The following is a 25,488-nucleotide window of genomic DNA, read 5'->3' on the forward strand; positions in this document are numbered from 1 at the left end:
ATATTCCATACATACTTTTACATCTGTCAGAAATGATTGTGACCTTGTCTTGTATTGTTTTGCAAAGCAATCTGACCGTTTATAGTGGAGTTATATACTCATATGGTGAAAACGGCCTTATCTCATAATGATAAAGAATCCTTCAAAAAACGTCCTGGATCCAGACAGTGATCCAGATCAACTCCAAAATTTATTCACTTCTTCCTCATCCTATTTTGAACATTTCCTGAAAATTTCTTCAAGAACTGTTCACTTTTTGAGTTATATTGTTCACAGACAAACAAACAAGCTCTTGCAAAAACATAACCTCTTTGGCGAAGGTAAATATGTGGTTTTTGTTTTCTGAAAACTTTAAAATATGACAGGCAATAATGCTATGAGGCTACTTCATTAAATTTTGAGTTTTGTTTGTAATTCCTGCCCAAAGAACACACTTTTTGAGAGATTTTTATTAGAGCTGCACGATTTGGGGAAAAGGTGCGATTTGCGATTAGGTGGACAATATTACGATTGCGATTGTGCTTGCGATTTAATAAAAAAAGTTGTGTCATGATGAGTCTACAGGCTTGCTTGGTTATCATGGAGAAAAATCTGAATTGCATCTGCTGACATTGCGATTGCGATTGCGATTGCGATATCCTCTTTTGCGATTACATAATTGCGTGTGCTGACATTGCGATTGCGATTGCGATTGCGATAATCGTGCAGCCCTAATTTTTATCCTATCATGTCGATTATGCTCATATTGTTAAGCACAGAGTCCTTGTCTTTGACTGGTTTAAGCTCCAACGCTGTCACAGCACTCAAACCATTTGCCTCCACAGGCATAAAAGCCTGAGAAAACACAAACTCAGAGAGAAAAGATTTTCACTCCCATTTTCTGCTGTGCCCACACTTTGTGCATCCAGAATCCTATCAGGTGGAATTTAGAAATGCTGCACTGCACTTCCCCTATCCTCCGTGGCTGCTATGCAAAGCTAAACTAAGCTAAGCTAGCAATGCACAAACACCTTCTTCTTTTTTTTCTCCCTCCTGGGAGGACGAGAGAAATCACCGTGGCCAAATTAATTTTCTCCCTTCTGCTTGTGCTGTTGCAACCTGAGGGATCACTGAGGCAGAGAATCAGCCAAAGAGAGGAGAGACGGTGCTGGAGGAGAGAAGGAAAGGAGAGCAGAGGAATTTTAATGTGGCTGTGTCTGTCTCTTGCTGCCTGCCAAAGAAAAGCAATTACTATCACAGCTCCCTCCCTCTGCTGTGTGTGCGTGTCTGTCTGTGTGCTTACCTGTGTGTGTGTTTAGCTGCGTGTCAGGAACCCGTATGTTACATGTGTTAAGTATCAATTAGCTTAAATACTGTACTGTGTATAGGAACTCTGATGTAGTAGATATTTAATTCAGCTTAAAGCTTTAACATTGTTTGGATACCACAAAACATCCTCCTCAGAACACAATTGTTAATGTTCATTGTGCTTAGAATGGCTTCAGACCCAAACAAAACCAATTCCCATTTTCTGCTACATAATTTACAAACGCCCTTACAGATTTTCTCCTCTAAAGGAAGAGACACAGGATGAAAATCCTACAGTGCAGTGCAGTGAGGCTCTTTCTGAATGTGAAGGTGAACATTTGAAGAAGCCTGATAAACAGCTGACAGATAAGAGCCAAGAGTAAGTCAGTCTGTCAGAAAGACAGACAGACTGGAGGGAGAGAAAAGGACAAATAGAAAATAGATAGTCAGGGTGTTGAGCTGTTGGAAGGATGAGGTTTCAAATGAAGCATGAGCTCCTCATAGAGCTCTGAAAACACCTGTGATTTTATCCGCCCAGGACTCTCCATCACACCTCACCTCTAACAGCGTTTTAATATTCCACCTCTCTTCTTTCTCCCTCTTGTTTCCTCCACAGGATGAGGAGGTTTGCCTACTGCAAGGTGGTTTTAGCCACCTCTCTGGTGTGGGTGATGCTGGACATGTTCATCCTGCTCTACTTCAGCGAGTGCAACAAGTGTGATGATAAAAAGGAGCGAGGATTGCCCGGGAGAGATGGTGAGTGTGTTATGCAGCACGCACAGATTTGATTGCACAGGCACACGGCTGCACTCTGATTGATTGCCTTGTGTCTTGTGTCTCCTCGCAGATGCTCTGGCCAGGCCGCGGGATGGGCCCGGTGAGGGGGGGAAGCCTGTGGTGATCCCGAAGGAGAACCAAGAAAAGATGAAGGAGATGTTTAAGATCAACCAGTTCAACCTCATGGCCTCTGAGATGATTGCTCTCAATCGGTCACTGCCTGATGTCCGACTGGAAGGGTAAGCAGCCTCTCTGCAGCTGATATCTGTCCTGTCACTTACTCTTACACTGCTCATCACACTCCCTTCACTGGCATCCACTCCTGGGGTAGTCCACAGAAGTGATGAACAGCCTTTACAATTGCTCACACAGGGAGCCATTTACTTCAGGAGACGTGTGACATTTAAGAGTTATTAAAAGTTATGGAATCAAGAAAACCATAATTAACAAGAGGAGATGCTTTAAAAAGTCTTAAGATGGTTAGACGCTGGAATTGACAGGGTGCGGTGGACTGGAAGAATCCACGTACACTTCCTGACAAACAACTCACACAGCTATCTGATTGAACACAGCTTTTACTACCTTCATACTGTGCCCATGTGCTGCCCACATTGTCACACATCACAGCATTGTATGGTAGCAGGAAATCAATCAGCGCTCATAGTGGTACATTTCACTCATGCTGTGATTTGGCTGTATGATTTCTAATTACTGTCAACACACAGACAGCAGAGTGTTGCTCAGAGACCTGATTGATGTTTCTTTGTTGTCATTGTTCTGATACGCTCCCAAAGCTGCTTCACTTGTCATTGCAAATCATTTAGGATATTTCCTGCTGTGACTAGCCTCATATATTACATGGGAAAACCCTCAACACTTAGCTGTAGGGATGGAAAGGTTTATGAAAAAAATCAGAACTGTTGGGTTTTTCTCACTCGGTTTCGGTCGTGTGTGCTTTGTTTGTTTTTTTTTCTTTATTTATTTTACTTCTCAGTTTGAAGCGAGTATGTGGCTCGGATCAGACGCATGCACAACTCGAGGCGAAGGCGTACAGAAGGACACTTTGTGGGGAAGCATGTGTGTTGTGTACATGACAAATGGAGAAGACAGAGTTAGAGGGTATACCTGTGGTGTTGTGTCGTTCTGCTGTCGGTGAGCACTTTAGATTCAGTGTGAGCTCTGATGACAGCAGTAAGAAGGTGGAAGATAAAACCACAACTGAGTGTTGCCAACTTAGAGACTTTGTCCCTACATTTAATGACTTTTCAGACCCCTTTGCACGTTTTTGTAAAGATGACAACTCTTGTGACTTTTCTGGAGTTTGGAGAATCTGAGGTAAAAGAATGTTTTGATCTCCTCAGTGGTCAGCATGTTTGAGTCCCTCCCCTATCCAAAACACAGACAGACAGCCCCTCTCACTCACAGCAGTCTCCTCCTGCTGCTCCTGCAGACAACTGCATTCAAATGAATCACACAAGTGTGTGTCTCATCATGGTCACTTCTGCTGGTCTCCAGCCCAGATAAAGGAGGAGGGTTAATATTAAGACATAAACAAAAAAATAAGAATGGACAGAAGAAAGTTAGTTTGTAGTTCTAAACATATTTGTGATGTTGTGTTTCACCTGCTTTCTGTCTCTCCCACTTTATCTTTTCTCTCGTACAGAGTCCATGACAATTACATGCAAATAGATTATTATGCAAATTAGACAGCAGCGTCGTTTAGTAGGGATGTCCTGATGTTACATTTTCACTTCCGATTCAATACCGATACTGCAGCGTTTAGTATTGCCGATACTGATATTAATCCGATACGATATCAGCATTAAACATGCATACTTTTATTACTTATTTTGTAGTATGTCTATCATGTTAGAAAAGGCTTGATAAAGTGATATTATTCAAACAAAGAACAGTAGTCAGCAACAGTAGGTATGAGGAAAAACTGACCCATTTATTATTAACCAATGGGTAACAGAAACTGCTTATATCGGAGATTTAGATGCATCCCGATACGATACGATACTTGTTATTTTGCTGATATTGGACCGATATCCGATATCAATATCAGACTGGGACACCACTAACGTTTAGTGACTTTTAGTAGCTTCTGGGACAGACAATAGTGACTTTCCTTACTGAGGAGCTTGCATGTTGAAACTAGCAATTTTTCACTCAGCTTTAATAGTGTTTTAAATGCGAAACAGCCTCATTCGTTCACGTTTTTCATGACTATACATGACAGGTTTTATTAAAAATAATCTGTTATCAGTGGATTATTGGGGTATATGGAATCTGGGATGTTGAAAACAACAACAATGTAAACCAAACAAAACCCAAAACCTTGATAAGAGCTGGTGTCTGTGAACCATTCCATCCCTAGTTAATTGTTTCTAGACTGAAACTGTGATGCCATTACTTGTTGAGTCCTGTTCATGGCCGGGAGCTGCTAGTTTTACCTTGGTGCCATGAATCATACCATTCAAACAATACGCAGTGTGTTGTTCTGGGCTGTTGTTCTGGTCTGTTCTTTGTTGTTTTGAGACTTGATTCGACACCACAGAACATGTATGACATAAAAAAATAATGAATTTCCACATGCAGCAAACTGACTTTGCTGAAGTCAGTTGCCAGGGTTGTCCAGTGCAGGTCAGTTTGTTTTGTCACGTCTTTTCACTTATTTTAAAAAAGCCACTTCATTCTCAGTCAAGTCCAGAGGTGAGGTGTAACAACATATAGCTTTTTTCTTCTTGTTCTGGCCAAATGAGCCAAACCAAGTGGGGAAAATTGGCTTGGTATTCACAATAACTGTTTTTTGGGGGGTCTTTGGTTTGTCACAGTTCCACTATTAGTATAAAACTTCACATTTAGGACCTGAGTTTATAACTGGGACACGACTAGCCGGTGATTTAATGAGGTGGCATCACCTTTCACTACTGGGTATGACTAAAGCCAGCAGAGTTTGCACAGATCTTGCAGAAATCCAAGCTTCCTGGCTAATCAAATCAAACTTGCTCTCCATGGCTGAAGCCAGTTGGACCGGCCTAAAGATTGATCCCTGACTTTCCTCTTTCAACAGAAAATGCACCAAATTCTGCAAGCACTGTGCTCTGACTCAGCAGTACCATACCCCTAACTCACTGCCTTACAGTTTGACTCTCCTTACCGAAGAAAGTCAAGAATAAACAAAAATTAACATGATAGCCACCTTTGAGGACAATGGTTACAGAATGAGTTTTTAATGATCACTCTTTTGCTTCCTTCCTTTTATTTTGCTTCAGTAATTTTAGGACACATGCGCCACACGTATAATAAAGAGTGTAGTGTAGGCTGCAGCTTGTTCAGTCCCCTCACAGAAACCCACAGAGCAACAGACAGACAAGCATCCGGCCGGTAGTGTGGAAGGCATGTCAAGGTTAGTTCAAGCAGGTGTAAACCAACTCCCTCCACTCTGCCCACCCTCACCCACGCTTCTGTAGAAGAACATGTATGTATGAGTAATGAAGGATTTAAAGACCAAGCACAGAGACTGACTGACAGGCAAAAGAGTGACAGACAGGGGCACATGCACACCAGACAGGCAGCAAAGAAAGAGGACATTGATCCGTGAAATGGGTTTTAGTCTTTGAGCGAGAGTTGATTACTAGGTGTGTTTTCACTCAGCCTTCTCTCCGTCTATCCGCTTTTCCAATTAGGAGATAAGAGAGAGTCAATATCAGGCCAGGCAACGTGTCGCTTGGTGTATGTATGTGTTTATTTGCGTGTGTTGTGAGTGCACGTGTGTATATCAGCAGGTTTGGGGGGAAACGGTGAATACAGGTTGTCTTAAGCTGAAACTTTAAAGAGGAATGTCACAGAAAATAAATTTTACTCTGGTCAGTAATGGGAGTGTTAAGTTGAAACACACACAATAGAGAGCAGGTCATTCTGACACTGCAGTGAAGTGTGTGTGTGACGGGGAGGGGTTGTGTGTGGGTGTGTGGACATGTGGTTGGGTGGATCTACAGTGTTTAAAAACACTTTCCACGACCGCACCTTTCACAGACTTGGCATTTTCCCCTTTTTAATGCCATGACTGACACATTTTAATGAGGAGACTGTATAGATTTATGTACGTGTGTGCTTTTGAGTTTGTTAAATGTTGCAAGAGGGATTTAATCAGAACCAGTCTGCCCGGCCATCCCAACTATCCCCACAATCCACTGGCTGGAGAAACGGTCTGTATCTCATTAAGCTGCTCTGCTGCTGCCAAATGTTGCTCCAGCAGCACCCTGACTGTTTGGGATACACACGGCTCACAACCACTCCTCAGTTTTTAAATCCACATCATGTGACACATAGTCACAACATGTGTCAACACGTGTTGGCCCTGTTGACACACTGGCGTGCTTGTTTTCCATGAGCTGTACAGCACAGATCATGTCTGAAGACTGGACTGGTCTTAGGATTTTAGTGTTTTTTTGTACATGAGAGGAATAACAAACTGACGTGTACAAGCTGAAAGACTGCAAGGGTGTCTCTGTTTTTGCTGTGAATCATCTTGTGTGCTCATCAGCCCTGCTTCCTTGCAGAAAGCTCGTACATACACACACACACGCAGCACACACTGAGAATCACTGTGTGTGTGTTATTTAACATGCTCCAGAGGCAGCTGCAGGATGGAGTGTATTCTTGACCTCCTCTCCTCTGTTGCTGATACATTCTTGTCAAAAGCAGCAGCGGCACAGAGAGAAAGAGGGAGAGGAAGCATTCCTGCATTCCCAATCACATTGAGCGAGGGAGTTATGACGATGGAGGAAGAGCGATCATATTCCTCTTGGCTATTGTGACAGTTTAGTCTGCCAGAGGAAGGAAGTCAGAAGCCTGTTTCAGTTTGTCGTTAATACATGACAGTAAGAGCAGCTCTTAGCGTTTTCTCAGAGAAGCACTGACAGTGTTTGCCTGCAGGTGTTAAGTCAGGCTTTATTGTTTCTTGTGAATTAAATTGGTCTATTCTCCCTTTGCTTATGTGGTAGAAAAATAACTCACTGTTTATCCAAAAGAGTTCATTTCTTATACAATCTGCTGTGCAAAAAATACATCTGCAGCATGTGAAGACCAGGAAAGACTCAAACCTTAAAAGAAGTTGATAAGATGAGTAGGGATGGGTACCAGATTGGGTACTTTTATGGGTACCAACCGAATCTGTCAAAAGTACTGGTTCATAAGAAATCAAAAGGAACCATGTTTAGGTACCTAAATGCATCCTTGTGACTCGTGGTGCAACGGATCACAAAACTCACGGATCGGATCGTTCCTTGGATCAAGAGTCATGGATTGGATCATTTTTCGGATCAGCAAAAAGCAAAAAAATAAAAATAAATAAATAAACAAGTTTTGTCCGTTTATTAAACACTTTAATTATTAAATTGAATGTATAAAAGTAGTGCACAAGGCATATCTTCTTTATAACATACTTATTAATGAAAAACAATTAAAAGTGCAATATATATCTCCTTCCTTTAAAATGTAACAATGAACCAAAAATTAACTTAAAGTGCAACAGCAACATAAAAAGGCATATCTCCTTTTAATTTTGGTTGAAAGACCATTAATAAAATAGAACTCAAAAGTAAACATTAGAAGACATCTTCCTTGAAACAAGGAGAGTGAAAGAATTTGAGCTTATAATTTCTTTTTTTTTTTTTCTCAAAAAGACACGCCAGATATAAACAAACAGATATAAACAATATGGGAATGGAATGCGAAGTGAACGGCAGGTTGTCTTGCTCTCATAATCACTCATCTTTACTTTGTTATTGCATAATTCGTTCTGGCAGACTACCTGTGTTTGTTTATATCTTGCACGCCGCGTGCGGACTGATACACTAAGAGGTGAGCGCCTCGTAGCCAGCTGTGGCTCTGCAGCTGAGGGAGCGCCGTTTTACGATACGATGAGAACTAGAGCCTTATTTAGCGGTGTTTTTGTATGAAAGTAGCATGCTGAAAATTCTCTAAATAAAGCATGAATGCAGACCGATATCACATTTTTTCAGTGGGAGTCCGTTTATTTGTGCTTTTGGTCAAGTAAAAATGGCCCCGTCTGAGTGCAGAGGAAACCAGCAGAGGAGCAGGGAGGGGGTGTTTGGTGCGAGCGCCCTGGGCTTCTGCTGCACAAAAACACTGCTGTAGGGGTAATTTCTGCTCTAAACCGTGTGATAGGAGCCAACTTGTTCCATCCCGGAGTATCACTTTAATGCCCTGACAGTGGCAATAAGCTTTAATTTTGTATTTACATTTTGTAAATTTGATTTGCACTAAATATGTGATTTAACTATTACTGTATAACAAGTACTGATTTAGTGTTTGCATGACAGATGTTATGGCACTTTTGTTCATATGGCAGAACATTCCAATAAAAGTGCACTATACACTGCTTTTGAACTCATTATTTGATATTGAATTTACAATGCAATTAATTATGATTAATCAGGGAAATCATGCGATTAATTACAATTAAAAGTTTTAATCGTTGCCCAGCCCTAGTTTTACCACATAAGCAAAAAAAAGTAACGTCAATATGTACCATTGACTGCCAATACCGATTGCCAGGTACCAGGCATCAGTACTGTAGAGTTTAGTGTGAGTGTGAAACATACCCATCCCTAAAGATGAGACCAAGAAAGACCTGGAAAATAGCAACCAGTTGTCAGGGTGTAAAAGTGTGGTGTACCATAGACTGAATTCTGCAACACTGAAACAAAACTGCCTAAAAACCCATAAATCTCTTTGGTTCGATCCCTCAAACTGAAACCTTGTTTTCATTGCAACCCTAAACTGCTTTTTGTTTGCCAAAGTCATAAAAAGGTTTTGAAATCTGCAAACAGTGGAGGAGCAATAAGGATGCTGTCTGTACTGTAACTGTGCAAGATTAGGGGTTAGAATTATATTTACTCTAAACTACAGAGATCGATTTCTTGGGATATGTTTCAAAATTCAATTGAGAGATTTTAAAAAACTGACAACAAATGAATGAATGTGTTTTGAAGCATTATTAGACACTCCCCTCTCCCCTTCCCTTTATTTTTTGAATATTCAGGGAAGCTATGGTAAGCAAGTTTCAAGTATCCCTAAGCTGATTTTCTTGCAACAATCAAATAATCCTTCATCAATGGCTGCCTGGAAAGCATGAAATCATCTGAAAGCCATAAATGTGATTTGGAAAGAGTTTAAACAAACTCTGAACAACTGAATCCTGCTGGAATGATTGTTTAATATTTAAATACGACTGTGACCGTCTTCACCTCACTCATATCTGTCTCCTCTGCTCTCCGGCTCTCCTCTGCGTCTTCAGTACGAGAGTTTGATGTGTGTGCTGTTCTACACGGCTCTGATAATGACTCACACTCTTAATTAGCATCACTAATCAGCTGTCATCACGCTGACCTCGCTATTTCTGTATCGACTGTCTTTGTCTAAATGTGGGGATACACACGCTTGGTTTGCTCACTCATTACTTCCCTCCGTTTCTTTGTTGGAAGATGCTAAAAATATGACTTTTCACAAGGCCATAAATGATGATCTGATTAGTGCTGCAACTCCATGACTGACTAATGCGCTTTAGCTGATGTTTCAGTCCCAGCTACCCCTCTCTTTCTCTGGTGTGTGGATCGACTTCAGCTGCAGCTCTTCGTCTCTGTGTAGCAGTCTCTTACAATCAGACAGACGGTGGATTGTGATGTCTCCGCTGGAGTGTTTCTCTCTTCCCTCACTCTGTCTCTGTCAGCTCAGTTTTGTCTGTGTTCAAAGCCTACAACTTCGCTCGGAGAAGATGTGTCTGTCTTTGTGTCTGTGTTGGTTAAGACACAATTCTCACACTTCCTCTCCCTGAGCTGTGTCACCACTTTGAAAGTGTCTTTCCTGTATCGTATTCAATGTGTGCTTTGTACTCGTATGCCTAGACACACAAAGCATCTCACCCCACATGGAAAGCGTGTTTTAAGGATACGAGTTTTGATTGTTTTTTTTTCTCTTTATAGGTGCAAGAATAAGTTATACCCAGATAACCTTCCTCGCACCAGCGTGGTGATTGTATTTCACAACGAGGCATGGAGCACGCTGCTGCGAACCGTCCACTCCGTCATCGACCGCTCCCCCCACACACTGCTGGAGGAGATTGTCCTGGTGGATGATGCTAGTGAAAGAGGTACACACACACCAGCATAATTCCTTTGGTGCTTGTGCCTCTTGTTTGAGGCTTAGCCTATTTTTTTAGACCTACTGTATGATTTTGCTAGGTTAGTGTGTGTGTCTGTCAAAGTGTTTTGGCACTGAGATCCAATAGCCAGTCAGCATATATGAGCTGCGTGTGCCACTCCACCCTGTGCAATGCTGCTAATCCCTGTTTGGGGGAGATTAGGTCTTTAATTCGCCAGCCGCAGGGATTACACTCTGTTATTACCCTCAATCCCCCCACACATCCCCAAGCCGCCACCACCACCACCACACAGCGCCTTTTAACCCTGTGGGCCCTCAGGTTGGGTGTGAGCTCACAGCAGGTGTGATGTAAGCAGGCGTGCTGAAACACAGCCACATAAACATACATTCACCTTTTGATCTCTCCGGTGACTCGAGGAATATTTTAGAGGAGAATCTTGTAATCCATCCTCAAGTCTGTAAGTGCATCAGTGAGATCATTTCTGTCTGCTAGACTTCCTGAAGCGGCCGTTGGAGCAGTATGTCAGGAGGCTGGAGGTTCCTGTCAGAGTGGTGAGGATGGAGCAGCGCTCTGGACTGATCCGTGCTCGCCTTAAAGGAGCGTCCATCTCCACAGGCCAGGTGTGTGTTTGCGAGTGTGTGTACGCATTTGTGCACGCACTTGAAATCCAGCGTCTTAATCTCTGTATGGTGTTCACCGTTGGGTAAGTCTGATGTTTTCTTTGTGTGCTACTAGGTCATAACCTTCCTGGATGCTCATTGTGAATGCACAACAGGGTGGCTCGAGCCTCTGCTGGCCCGCATAAAGCAAGACAAGTAAGAGGCACATTCACACAGACACTACAAAAGACACACACACAGCAACTGCAAGCATGAAAAAAATCGATAAGCGATGTTGAGCTTGCAGGGGGCTTGCCCTTGTGTTTATTTGATGCTTAATTACTCATTCTCTGTTAACTGCTTTGGCTAAGCAGGTACTCAAATAGGAGCACTAACACAAATACACACATAACACATCAGGATCTGAGCTAGACCCAGCACAGAGCTCACACAGCTCAGCCCATCTGTTGTTCAGAGCTGCTTAACAGCTGATATGATCTTTCTTCCATACAGACTCTGTAGAAAACAGTTCCACACCCATCTCTGCTCTTATTAGTTGGTTTTGATCTTTCATCTTAGGTTAGTAATTTCACTATCGAGCAGCAGAACCATGTTAAAAGTTTATAAGATTTAAAACTGCTAATGGCCCAGAGGACCAAGGTTAAAATAGTTTTGGATTTGTCATTATAATTTAGTTTTAATTAGTTTTGAAATTGTTTTCCATTATAATTTAGTTTTAGTTAGTTTTGACATTTTTTTTCCATTATAGTTTAGTTTTAATTAGTTTTAAAGCAGGCATTCTAGTTTTTATTTAGTTTTAATTTTTGCAACAATGCTTAGTTTTAGTTTAGTTTTAGTTTAGTTTTAGTTTAGTTTTAGTTTTTTCATTCCTTATTAACCAGGTGCAGGATTCAAAAAGGTCAGAGTAAATATTTTGTAATACAGTTTATTTTCCAGTTCAACATAGTGCTCACTGCTCAGTCAATGCTGATACTGAACTGTTGGCTGCTGCCTTAAACACAAGAAAATAATATAAACTTAATATAAAAATATAAACATAAATTATATAAAATAATGTTGACATGAATTAAATAAAAATAATACAAACATAAATTATATAAAACAATATAATATGAGCTTTAATAATTAGAAACTTGGACGCTGTAACAATAAAGTCAGACTCACATGAAATTAAACTGTTACAGATGCTCTGATTCATTGCTCCATTACGTTTCGTCGCAGCACAGCGCACAGACAGTCAGTGCAGTAAACAAGCACGTCCCAGTACGTTGCTATGATGGTGCCGTACGGCGCTGACAACTGCCGAAAACTGTCATAAAATTGGTTGGGAAAATGTGTCGGATTAATTTAAATCCTAAAGGCTATTAATATTGTCAAAAACTATAACTAAGGACATTTTGTCTTTAGTTTTGGTTAGTTTCAGTTAGTTTTGTGAACACAAGATACAGTTTTAGTTTACTTATCGTTTTTGTTTTCTTTTCTAGTTTTTATTAGTTTGAGTTAACTGCAATGTATTTAAAATTTTAGTTTTCCTTTTTAGTTTGGTTTTAGTTAACTTTTGTAACCTTGCAGAGGACTGGGAGATGGCGAGCTTTTGGTGAACACGTCCTGTCGTCATCATACAACCTTCAGCACTGTGGCTGCTGAGGTATTACCAGATTATAAGGACATGCTCACAGTTATCTCTTCCCACGCTCGCCTCACCTCAGGGAGCTTTGCTGGATCCCTGCTGGAGCCCTGCAAGGGTCACAAACAACACCCTGACACTAACACCTAACTCTCACCACATAAACAACCACACTGCCTGAACCACACTGCCACTGAGCATCATGCCACTAATATTTACTCTAATTTAAAGACCTACCCAGCAGTATGAACACACAGCAAACATTTTTAGATCTAAAGAGTACTCACTAACAAGGATCATTTGTAAAAACATAAACAAACATCCCAGTTTTTCTGCTTTGATAGGATTTCTTTAGACATAACTTCAGTTGTCGCATTATGATATTTCAGAGTGTGTGGGCAAATGTAATCAGAATGAAGGATGTGTAAAAACATAGTTGGAGAAAGATGGTTAAAATCTGCCGAAGCAAACCAGGATTCACACACACACACACTCTCTGCTCTTGTACAATGAACTTCGACTATAGCATTTCAGTGTTGACCCTAAGACTAGGAGAAAGTGTGGTAATCAGCGAGAAGCAGTGCATCATGGTCTCTTTGTATTTTGTTTGCTTCAGGAGAACGGTGGTGTGCCCAATTATCGACGTTATCAGCGATGACACATTTGAGTACATGGCAGGATCCGACATGACGTACGGGGGCTTCAACTGGAAGCTCAACTTCCGCTGGTACCCTGTACCACAGAGAGAGATGGACCGCCGCAAAGGAGACCGCACGCTTCCTGTCAGGTGGGTCAAACAGCCAAGGAACCCTAAATCAGCTGAAGTAGGGTTTGGCACATTTCGCAGCTTCGTAAACATCTTCAATCCTCACCAGCTCGGGGGGCTGCTGCCGAGCTGCCGACCCTGACCTCTCTGTTCGGTGAAGTGAAGAGAATGTGCGGAGACTTTGCCTACAGGGACGGATGAATTCATTAGTAAAACACGCCGTGAATCATGCAATCTAACTCTGTCACTTTAAGATAACTTATATAGCTTGAGCTGTAGTGTTGCTGAAAGGCATTCACAATTGATGGGCGCAGAGTAATCGCACTTCAACATTTAATTTATCACACTTAATAGTCATGAAATGTTCCAGCGGCTTGTAAACTGAAGGAATAGAGTGAGCTTCCTCTGTAGCTGAAGTCATGATGTTTTTATTTAAGATTGTGTTTTATATCGTTTTGCCATGGAAACAAAATGAAACATATTTGTGCCCGTCTATCATCTCTTCTTCCTGCTCTTGTTTTCAAGCCTGCTTGATGCCAATATTAGAGGTCGCGCACACATAATATGTCTTATATAACCGTTTGCCCCTGTTTTGCTTGTTTTTATCAGCTTTGCATAACAAATCTTTCCTAAGGGCGTCTTCTAAGCAGGCCAAAAAGACAAAAATGAAGTGTAATGACAGGAAAAGGAATTAACTACCACACACTGATGACATGACTTGCTTCAAATATTACCATGAGTCTGAAAACTAGGTTTTATGGACACATCCTCAGAAAGAGGCATGTTACAGGTTTCAGTTGAGCACCATTAGAGCTCACTGAGTGTAGAGTTTCAGTGGTAATGATTCAGCCAGTGATGAGCAGCATTAATGTTTTTACAAGTGACCTTTTCCTGTCACGCTGAGCAAACCCCAACAGGAGAAAACCTCAGCAGCTGAACTGGTTGTTATGGGCTCATCTACCTTGTAATTTAGCTTTCTTGCAAAAGTCTGAGGTCACTTTTTAGAGTCACACTGTACAGCTGTTGGACAGAAAAGGTCTGACGGATGTCTGAACATTTTCAATGATGTTGTGCCAGTTAGGCGCTGTAATTCCTCTTGGGAAGGAACGCTGAAAAAGTTCATCATAGGATCACCAGACCAGAGAAACAGTCTGTGTTTGTTTCACTGGATTCATGGATTCTGAGTGTGTAGAGAAGGTCCTGTAGATGGACTGACTTTGTTTTGTTTTTTCTGCTCTGTGCCTTGTGGGAACCTGGGATGGTTATGTAAACTCTTTGTATACTTGGATATTGAATACAGCCTTTCAGAGTCTGAACATCTTTGATTGAAGATCCACCAAAGCTCCCAGGAGTTATTCATCAAAAGCTGTTAAAATCCTGCCGTTTATTTTCGTTTCTCAGTATGGTTCAAGAGATAAACAGTTTTTATGATACCTTTTTGTATGTGTTTGACACGCACAGTGGTTTGCTCCAAGGCTGCAAGCAAACATTTACCCTCAGGTTGTGCTCAGTTCGTTTGTATGCAAGGTATTGTGTTTTGGAAAATGAACTTGGATTTCAAATGAAAGCAAAATCAGGTAATACTTACTCGCAATCTGAAGGGTAGAAATCAGAGAGGGGAGATCAAAACAGAGGATGGAAAAAAGCAGGAAGACTGCAGATGACAGGGAGTGAGAGCAGTGAGATACACGCTGACCTTTAGAAAGCTGGCCTTTGGTGAATTAAGTTGCTCTAACCCACCTCGCTCTGAATTCACCACGCTGTATCCCTCTCCTCTCTGTTTCTCTCCAGGACTCCCACCATGGCAGGTGGCTTGTTCTCCATAGACAGAGATTATTTCCAAGAGATCGGCACGTATGACGCAGGCATGGACATCTGGGGAGGAGAAAACCTGGAGATCTCTTTCAGAGTGAGTGAACACACTCACACGCAGCCAACTGAAATGACTGCATTCTTCCATAGCCTGGCTGGCTCTCAGGACTGTCCGAAACACACTCACTAGCACACACTCACACAGGCACAGTGCACTTGTGAGTCTGACTTCTCTGTTTACTTGACTAATACTTTGTCAGGCGTCATCCTGACTGCCGTTTAATCAAACTTATTCAGGCTGTCAAAACACAGGGCAGGACCAGTCTGCGTCATGCATCTCCCTGCAGAGTTCACTGGTCAGCCTGTGCTTGTTCAGCATTCACAGCTACAGCATGCTCACTTCTGACAGTACGAGTGTTGACAGTGCCTGTGCTTCACAGATCTGGCAGTGTGGCGGGACTCTGGAGATCGTGACATGCTCTCATGTTGGCCACGTGTTCAGAAAGGCAACGCCCTACACATTCCCTGGAGGAACAGGACAGATCATAAACAAAAACAACCGGCGCCTGGCAGAGGTCTGGATGGATGAATTCAAAAACTTCTTCTATATCATCTCTCCTGGTGAGTTTTCCTCTGTGTGTGTGTGAGTGTGTGTGTGCTCATGAAAGTATGCATGTATGTGCTCATGTGTGGAGGTTAATCTCCGTGGCAGTTTTGATCTATCCATTAACCCTGTGACAGTGTGATATAGCAGTGCTGACCCAACAGTGTGGGACGGGGGAGGGGCGGCGAGTAATTTCACGCTACGAAGCATCTATTGACTCACACACGCATACTCTCACACACACATTCTCACACACATACACATATATGCACATATGGAAGCCAGCTCAGAAGAAGGAAAGTTAGAGTTTCTAAAAAGAGAATTTCTTTAGAAAAGAGCTGGCCTGGGGTTTCCCGACAAACTCCACCAGTCACATTTGTGTTTAAAGCCTGCAGATCCTCCACAGGGGGCTGTTTTATTTTTATCAGGCTAGTTCTTAACACAATATCTGCACCATTTACAGAAAAAAAAGTCCTCTGCAGTAAAGATCTCCAGACTGTTTTTGATCCACCTTGTGCCAAAATAAGTAAAAGAAGTTTCCTCAGGACTGAACGTCAAAGTCTTATCATACTTATTCTGACTCATTGGAGTGTTTCTAAAGTTGAAGGAATCTGTTAAAAGAAAGAAATATCACAGCTATCTCTATTTTTTTTTGTGCCTTTACACTTAAAAGTAAGATAAGTTGTGTTTCATCAACTCATGACCTCATTTACAAAAAGCTGTTTGGTCGTGTAGAAATAGCTGAATTTATTCGGAATCCGCTCCACAAAAGTGTTCAATGAGTGTCAGCTAGGGACTTCAGGCAGCACCCAGACTCTTCTACTACAGAGCCATGCTGTTCTAATGCATGCAGGATGAGGTTTTGTTACGCGTTGCTGAAATATGCAAATGAACAAGGCATTGTCTAGAGCAGGGGTGCCCAAATTCAGTGAAGGGCCAAAAATGAATCAGAGTAGAGGGCCACAGGCCAAAACTAAGCATTCATGTTGCAGTGTATGATATTAAATATGCCTATAGCATATTTGTGCAAAGTAAATACTCATACAAGTCATTTGAAAAAGAAAACACTTTTCTTTCCTGTGTTTCACAGCATCAAGTTACTGAACGTCCATATGGCCCAAATACTAGGCCTGTGTCTTTAAAGACATTTAGTGCAATATAACCTGAACAACATGAGACAGCATGCTCCTATGAAACCAAAATAGTGCATGTTCCATCCTCTTAAAATAAGGAATAGAAATAAGCTGGACATCTGCTTTAGATTGTTTTTCCCCTTTAATTGACTACTGTATTTACAGTAATTTACAAAGATTATACTTTTTTAAAACAGCGACTGTCTGGTACCTATTCCACATACTGGTGTGGAATCTATTTCTGTAAAAAAAGTACTCATGTTCCCAACTATTTTTAAACTTTCTCTCGTCAGAGTGCCACTGCCTCTCCATCCCAGCCATGACCCTGCATCTTCTCACTCTCTGGTCATGAACTTCCAGATTTAAGCTGACAGGACTAGCACCACCCTTCTCCAAATGTAACACAGTGTTAATTTATGGTCAGGAGAGGAAGTGCAACAATATATCAATAACGAGTGAGAAATTCAGAATGCTGGCGGTGGGAAAAAAATTATAAAAATGATAATTGAAAGTATACATAAAATAAAAATTCAAAAATGGCAGCGGGCCAAAAAAAGCTCCCAAATTGGACAGCCCTGGTCTAGAGGGTGCCATCATTTGCTTCAGATGCAAATGTCATGTCATTCACATTTATAGTATCTCAACAAATGTGCAGGCTAGCCGTTTGATGTCCGGCACTAATGTTTCCCCCTACCCTTGTGGATGCTGGCATTCGATCTGTGTAGTTGTGTGTAGTTTTTGTGTTCTTGGCTACAGAAATTGCTTCTGAATCTTATAATGGTATTTTTACTGCAGTTAGTTAAATCCCCAAATTCTTCATAATTAGAGCTAAGAAACCTTACACTGCAAAAATGGAAATGAAAAGTTTTTATTCCTAGTACAAACATCTTATCAGACAGAAGTCTAGAAAAGTGTCTTAGTTCAAGATATTAAAAGACAAGATAAAGCCTGAGCTTCTTGAAGTGGGTAAAAATAACTGCAAGCGAAGTAAGAAAAATATACTTGTCAAATTTTCATATAAGAGTAATAAAGACTTAGATTTTAGTTTTTGCTCTTCTTTGGTGTTTTAAATAAGTCATCACATCCTGTGTCTGTTCACATTTTTCACAGGCTCCTGACTTTTGAAGGATTAAAAATAAGTTCTTTGTGACTGCTGTGTGAATGTGTCGTCTCCCCAAGTTACAACTTCATGCTCCTTCATCAGATCAAACTTTTTTCCTGTAATTGACCTCATATACTTTTGTAAGTGACTACAGTGAGCTGAGCAGAGCAGCACTGCATCCCTGTGTGATGTCGAAGCTCTAGCTGGAGAAACCACCTGTCGTCATGTGCAGTGACAGCGAGGGCAGAGTGCGAGCAGGTAGATAGAGATGTAGAAGGACACTGGGATGGCCCTGTTGAATCAGACAACATGTGAGAGACTTGCAGTAGCCTCAAATCAGAGAAATGTTTCTGTTTCACAGAGAATTTGATTTTTTGGTGGCTGGCAGAGTAGAAAGAGTCTTTCAACAAACACAGCATTCAATAAATTGCCGGCTCAAGCCTTAATTATGATGTCAGTCTTCAGGTCTTTGTGTTCATGCTTTTGTTTTGAAGGGGTGTTGTTGTGCCTTGATCAGTCAGTAGTAACTGATGTTTGCAGCACTCACGACAATGGTAGCAGCAGCTGCTCAGAACAACAAACGTCGTGTGGTTGAAGGGAAAAACGGGCCAGTTTGAGCCATTTTCATCTGGGTCAATAAACAACAACATGAAAAGCTTGTCGCCATTTGTGTCACCGTTTTTCAGGCTATGGCACCGGAAGAAGTCGTCCCCATTCTTTTTTGCTGCCCACTAAGCTGTGTTTGTCTTAGTTTCTCAACCTGGGGAAATGCTTCACTTGACAGAGTGTTGGTAGTTATTCACAGGTCTGGAACAAGGGTTTACAACATTTCAGAGTGCCTGCTTCCTCTGCTGTAGCTTGGCATTTCTGACCCTGAACATCCTTTAGAAATGAAGCATGAGGTTCCTCATTCTCGTCAGAGTTTAGCTCTGACCGGTGCAGATGTAGAAGTTTAACCTCCAGAATGACTGAACAAATAAACACACCGTTTGCTGATTGTTTAACATTTGAAGCAAGCACGTACAGTTTACTGACACTAAGGGAGTGGATTATCTTGCAGAACCAGTCGTAAATAACTTGGGGTGTTCCTTTCCCCTAAAACTAAAGCATGAATATTAGAAGTCAGCTCTGCAAATCAGTGCCATGAAATTTATGTTTTAATTCAATGTGTTTGTGAAGTGTTCCCCAAAAAAAAAAAACTTTAAGTAACGTGACTGGGACACTGGATTGTGAGATTGAAGTTAGTGCAGCCGCTGACCTTCATGTAACTTTCTGTCTGTCTGTGTTTTTTTTGTGTGTGTGTGTGTGTGTGTGTGTGTGTGTGTGTGTGTGTGTGTGTGTGTGTGTGTGTGTGTGTGTGTGTGTGTGTGTGTGTGTGTGTGTGTGTGTGTGTGTGTGTGTGTGTGTGTGTGTGTGTGTGTGTGTGTGTGTGTCCAGGTGTGACCAAAGTGGACTACGGTGACATCACGTCTCGTACAGCTCTGAGACAAAAGCTTCAATGTAAACCCTTCAGCTGGTACTTAGAGAACGTCTACCCAGACTCCCAGATCCCTCGGCACTATTACTCCCTGGGAGAGGTACACTCATCCACAGATACACACATATCTTTATATTTAGTCTCACACACTGTCTGAATCACAAAATTTAACACACTGTAATTCACTGGAGGACAGATGAATGTTGGATTCATTGCTTCTCGGCTAAGTTCCAAGCAGACACAAGAATCAGATAGTGGTCTTTTTTATTTTTTGAGTTTTTTCTGTTTGTGTTCTGCTCAGATCCGTAACGTGGAGACGAACCAGTGCCTGGACAACATGGCCCGCAAGGAGAATGAAAAAGTCGGCATTTTCAACTGCCACGGCATGGGCGGCAATCAGGTAACTGAGGGCTGAGACAGAAACGTCCAAAACAACACAATAACCAAGCACTGTCATAAAATGTACCCAGCAGAAATGTTTTAACCTCCTTCCTGACAGAGATAACAACAGAGAGAAACAGAGGTTAGATGTTGAGTAAGAGACTGAAGGGAGATTATTTTTTTTATCAGACATTTGTTTTTGTGAATTGCAGGTTTTTTCTTACACGGCAAACAAAGAGATCAGGACAGATGACTTGTGTTTAGACGTGTCCAAGCTGAACGGACCCGTTATGATGCTCAAATGCCATCACCTCAAAGGAAACCAGCTCTGGGAGTACGACCCTGTGGTGAGTGGAGGAGATCATGCAAATTTTAACATGATGTTATGTATAAGGGAACGGTTCTTCTGAAAATGAATTTTTCTAACAGCGAATATTTCAGGGTATCAGTTTTTGTTCTGACGCAGTTTTTAAAGCTCACTCTCACTGTGTGCCAGGAAATCTTTGCAGATTGTAATCTCTGTTTTCTGAACACTTAGCTTTGCCAGGCACTCTGTCAACTCCTTATAGGCTAACAAGCAAAAACAACACAACCAGAGACTTTATCCAAACCCTCCTGTCTGATTTCTCTGCTAGTCTCTGCCTTTGGTGCACACCATCCTCTTAGACTGAGGCTCACACATGTGTAGTCGACATGTCTTCTTTCACACACACCACCATTGCACGGTATTTTCACCAATCAATCCTTATCTGCAGTCATGTGAGGCTCTGAGTGTGGCCTCATGTAAAATTTCCTAATGAAGGGAGGAAGAGTAGATATCGCTGCAGAAGTGTTTTTGTTTATGTTAAAAAGGGCAACAGTACAACATGTGTAATCACGACATGGGGAAATAGTTTTTTGGGGTTTTTTTTAATTTGCAGCTTTATCTTCTTTTATTAATCTCTCTCATTCAAATACAAATTAGCTTAAGCCTCCCAGGGTACAATGAGAGAGCTAAAATCTGAGCAAGTGTTCATCTTTTATATTTAGTAAAATGTTTCATCAGACTCAGTGTGAACCACTTTCACCTGACCAGTGCAAGGATAATGTTTGATTTTACCAAAGTGAAAAACAATAATAACACCTGTTTTGCTTTAAAGAGAAAAAAAAGGTAAATGGGTGAAGACCTACTGACTTGTTTGGTGTCCTTAGACAGGGGGCCTCATTCACTGCACATAAAATAAGTGCATGTGCAAAAACACCTTTGGACTCATGAAGTGCAAACCAGCCAAACTGGTTTCTGACCACCTCATGTGTAAATCAATGAATCAGAATAATCCATTGCTATTTAGTATTCGGCATTTAGTTAATTCAATGTTTTTGTCATTGATTTTTATCAAAGCTTTTTTTTTTCTTTTACTGGAAGTGGTTTAAATATGTCATGCATTTATTTATAAGAGTATGTGTTTACATTTTCAGAAAGTGTAAGTCGTTATCATTTGTGGTCTGTTTTTTTTTGTTTGCAGTGTATAAATAAATTCCACTAAAAAAAATACTGATGAATCCCTGGTGCACATGCACCAATCTGTTAGTGAATGAGGCTCATTGTCCTTATTTCAAGAAAACTTATCAAGAACATTTCTTACTCTATTGACAGATTTGTTTTTTTAGTCTTTGCAAGAAATCAGATGTTATTTTTCTGGACTTTTCAGGTGAAGATGGCTCATTTTTTTACTAAAAATTGGAAAAACTCTTGCTTGGATTTCAGTTTTGCAGTGTAAAAAAAAAATAGAGAAAAATTTGAAAATTGTTGGATAAGATTAAAAAAAAGCCACTAGATGATGTCATAGAAAGAAACTAAAACATAAGAGTTTCCAAAAACAAAAAATAGACAGAGTGCAAATGTTCAGCATTAAAAGTAGTTTTGGATTTGATTTTGTTGATTTGATGTCGCCACATTTCTACATTTTATGTTTTCCTTTAGGCAAAAAGTGTAACCACACAGATTATAACGAAGAATTTTCTTCAGCAACATCTCAGAGCAAGGAAAGTGTAAAAAACAGAAGCATTAAGTAAATTCTCATGAGTCGAAGTATCTATCTGTTTATTGTCGCTGATAGAAAGAAACAGACTTTTCTACAGTGAAGAAGTCAGAGTATTTACAGCGCACACACTAACAATCAGTATGAGTTTGCTCACTCAGTGCTGTACTTCAGCTGCTATTTCATTAGATGGAATATTTGTTTTTTAAGTTTTATGAGCTGCACATCTTAACTGACTCATAAGCCAACCACCACAGAGTTTCTGAGAGCGGAGCCAAAACGCAGCCTCTAAATTAAGTCTGACAGAGTAAACAGATAAATAGATATGAATAGTTATTTATTTACTTGCCTTTGTGGGTTAAATCAGTGGACTTAAATCCTCCCTCCCTGTCTCTGTCTCTGTCTCTGTTCGTCTCTCTGTGCAGAAGCTGACCCTGATCCATGTCAACAGTAACCAGTGTCTGGACAAGGCCAGCGAGGAGGACAGCCAGGTGCCCAGCGTCAGAGACTGCACACACACACGCTCCCAACAGTGGCTACTGCGCAATGTCACACTACCAGAGGTCTTCTGACCACACTCTGCACACTCCCAAACACACACACAGTCACACACACAGCAGCCCAGAGTGAATTATCAGGGGAGCAGACCTTGTTTATCAGAAACGGGCACAAAGAAAACAAAGACTTCCCATGAAGGGATTCGGGACAAGAGGGGGACAGATCGGACGGTACTTCCTCTGCCCGAGATCAAAGGGAGGAGCATGTGTGAGCCTCCTCGGAGCGCCGTGAGAGCAAAGACTCCCTCATGGGGACGATGGCTGTTTGTTTTACGTTTGTTGTTTTTTTAAAGAGATTTGAACCACGCACTGCAGAGTGTGACGTCACTCCTGTGGGTGATCCTGAGACGGACCGATGGAGTCGAGGCTCTCAGCTCACAGCTTCCCTGGACAAAGCAGTCCACCCCTCAACTCATCATTTAACGTTTACTGACTGCCTCTTGTGAGAGAATGTGTGCACTTACATGCGAGTGAGAGTGAGTGTTTGTGTGTGTGTGTGTGTGTGTGTGTGTGTGTGTGTGTGTGTGTGTGTGTGTGTGTGTGTGTGTGTGTGTGTGTGTGTGTGAGTGAGTGTGTGTGTGTGTGTGTGTGTGTGTATTCTAAGATGAATGTATGCCAAGAGAAGGGGGCTAAATTCCTTGTTTTATGTTTTTTTTTTATTTAAATTTGTATTGACATGAACTTAGGTGAACTCCTATGAAGAAGGATGCATGTGTCTGTATGTGTGTGTGTGTTTGTGTGTGTGTGTGAGGCCCTCCTTTAGTCTTGCAGCAGTGTGTGTCTCCCTCTGGTGTTGCTCTTTGGTATTTCATCCCACAGACTGAAGCCTCCTCGCTGAGGAACTTCCAAGAGACTGCACATAAGAAGCGAGAGGACGAGGAGCTGGCGTCTGTCGTCAGCGGAGAACTAGAGATAGAGAAATATGATGTTTGTGATATCTTGAGATTTCTATGTCTGTTTTTTTATGGTTTTGTGTTTCTACGGTCCTGTGAGAGTGCCACAGAGCAGTAACATTAGTGCGTCTGTCCGTCTCTGTCGACTTTAAAGATGTTAACGTAGAGCTAACACACAAACAGGAACTCTGCATATGTAACTGACGCTCACTGCCTATTGATGTGTTCAACCACAAGGAACTCATGCACACACCACCTGTAAACACATAGGAAACAGGCTGCACCAGTCTCATACTTTAATCCATTTTGTCATATCTTCTTCTCTACGACCTCTTCGAGACACTCCAAGGGCTTTTTTTTCCTCCAGTGGAGTGTGTGTATGTGTGAGAGCGTGTGTGTGTGTGAGAGTGTGTCTTCAGTTAACCCCAGTCCATCAGCTCCCTGTTTACCAGGACAAACCGCTCTCTGATCCCCTCGCTGTTGGACACCCAGACTCGGTAGCTTGAACCGAAAGCAGACGCATCACATAAAAGAGCAAAATGCTGCTTTCCTTTTCTCTGTGCTCTCCTGAGGACGTATCTACAATAGGAAAGGAAGCCGGGGAAGCAATTGTTAGAATATCAAAGAGACGTGGCCGAGGTGTGTTAGACTTAATCAGGGACAGAATAATAAATGCAGAGAGAGCGGAAATAGGGCAGGGTTGAACTGTGGGTAACAAAGAGCACAGCAGCAGACATATCTGAAATCATGACTGTACATCTCCTCCTGAAAGCCCACCCGCAGTATTTCTCTTTTCATATCTCAGACAGCGGAACAGAGGCATCAGCGTGTCGTTCCTTTTCCAACCACCATGCTCTCTGTTTGCTTCTCTGTCACTGCTGCTGCTAGTCAGGGCAGGACAGAGGATCCATGAACCTTTTGTACCATTTCAGCTTCCTCCAGTGGAGGAGGGGTTTACATAGGACGAGTCCCTGGTTCACCTTATGGTGGACGCCGTAGAGAGACGAGGCCATCAACTGATCCCGTGTCTGAGCGAGTGACTGTGCTGAGGATGTGAACGTTTTATTTTTGTTTTTATTGTTTTTATTTTTTGATTGTGAGACAGAGGGAGTGAATCGATTGTTCTGATATTTGGGGCGGGGGTTTTAAGTAAACTGACATGTCCAGGCTTCCACACTGAGCTGATCCAAATGTAGAAAATAAAACAAAAAAAGGTTTACAGAACAATAAGAGAGAACTTTTGGTATCTGCCTCTTATTTTTACACACACACCATAAAAAACACACTTTTTGTATATTTTTGTGAGAGTGAGTTTTTTGTTTTTTCATTCATGATTTATTGACTCAACTGACTGACATAAATACAGGCAGGATGCCTCTTTTCCTTTCCATGATGGAAAATTGGAATATGAAGCAAAAAACTGTGACCTTGTGAAAACCAAGTGGTTTAAAAACCACACTCTTAAAAACAGCCCTGACAAAATTGCAACAACATAAAATAAGGAAATCAACATTGGTAAATTAAGCCACACGCTTAGTGATTGGTACCTTTCACATTTCAAACGATACCGTACTGATTCAGTACTGAAAATTGGTACCCGTCAATCAGTATTGGTACTCAACGGTACCAATTTAGGTACTTTTGTGTGTTTATGTGTAAACAATTATTAATTTATTTAAAAGAAGAATCTCAAAGTTTTTTAATCTAACATTTATTTCTCAATATATAATTTTGCAATGCTGTGTTCATGTCCAGCACAGAAGTCCACCTCCTCTTCCACTCCCTCACAGTCACAAGGATGTGTTAGCTACCTAAACATGGTACCGTTTGATTCTATGTGAACCAGTACTCAGTACTACAGATGGAATTAAGATTGGTACCTGTAAAAGTGTCTAATCTGGTCCCCATCCCTACACATGCTTGTCTTCTTTTTACATTTTCCACTTTGCTCAGGGTGCGGTTTTGTTTGCGTTACTGTCATGCCTCTGAGCGCTATCAACCAGTGGATGACACGTCTCAGTCTGCTCTTCTCATTGGTTACAGCAGGCGTTCTGACAGAGGTAGCTTGACCAGGAGTCATAAATATTTACATGGTTAATATTTATACTTCACATCGAGGAGGCTCTTTAGAGCCAGATCTGCAAAAATAACCCAAAATTTAGAAACAACCCAAAATGTAATGAAAAACAATGCCATATAATGTAATAACTGGTTGAAAAAAAATTGTAACAAGTTGT

The 25,488-nt window shown here is 41.4% G+C and overlaps 1 protein-coding gene across 1 annotated transcript in view; it reads left to right on the forward strand.

Annotated features, from left to right (window-relative positions):
* galnt1 (UDP-N-acetyl-alpha-D-galactosamine:polypeptide N-acetylgalactosaminyltransferase 1) overlaps positions 1 to 24,765 on the forward strand; it is a 52,242-nt gene extending 27,477 nt beyond the window's left edge. Inside the window, exons 4-15 of the mRNA XM_074683683.1 lie at positions 1,904 to 2,043; positions 2,135 to 2,303; positions 10,080 to 10,246; positions 10,751 to 10,878; positions 10,994 to 11,073; positions 13,122 to 13,292; positions 15,063 to 15,180; positions 15,524 to 15,704; positions 19,360 to 19,499; positions 19,701 to 19,799; positions 19,993 to 20,127; positions 22,227 to 24,765. Coding sequence (XP_074539784.1) covers positions 1,905 to 2,043; positions 2,135 to 2,303; positions 10,080 to 10,246; positions 10,751 to 10,878; positions 10,994 to 11,073; positions 13,122 to 13,292; positions 15,063 to 15,180; positions 15,524 to 15,704; positions 19,360 to 19,499; positions 19,701 to 19,799; positions 19,993 to 20,127; positions 22,227 to 22,373 — 1,674 coding nt within the window. The 5' untranslated portion in view covers position 1,904 and the 3' untranslated portion in view covers positions 22,374 to 24,765. The remainder of the gene's footprint in view (positions 1 to 1,903; positions 2,044 to 2,134; positions 2,304 to 10,079; positions 10,247 to 10,750; positions 10,879 to 10,993; positions 11,074 to 13,121; positions 13,293 to 15,062; positions 15,181 to 15,523; positions 15,705 to 19,359; positions 19,500 to 19,700; positions 19,800 to 19,992; positions 20,128 to 22,226) is intronic.
* Positions 24,766 to 25,488: the final 723 nt, after the last annotated feature.

This window comes from Halichoeres trimaculatus, unplaced genomic scaffold (genome assembly GCF_033239565.1).
Source record: "Halichoeres trimaculatus isolate MK-OKI-2021-1 unplaced genomic scaffold, fHalTri1.1 fHalTri1_scaffold_12, whole genome shotgun sequence".
In the NCBI taxonomy this organism is placed as follows: domain Eukaryota; kingdom Metazoa; phylum Chordata; class Actinopteri; order Labriformes; family Labridae; genus Halichoeres; species Halichoeres trimaculatus.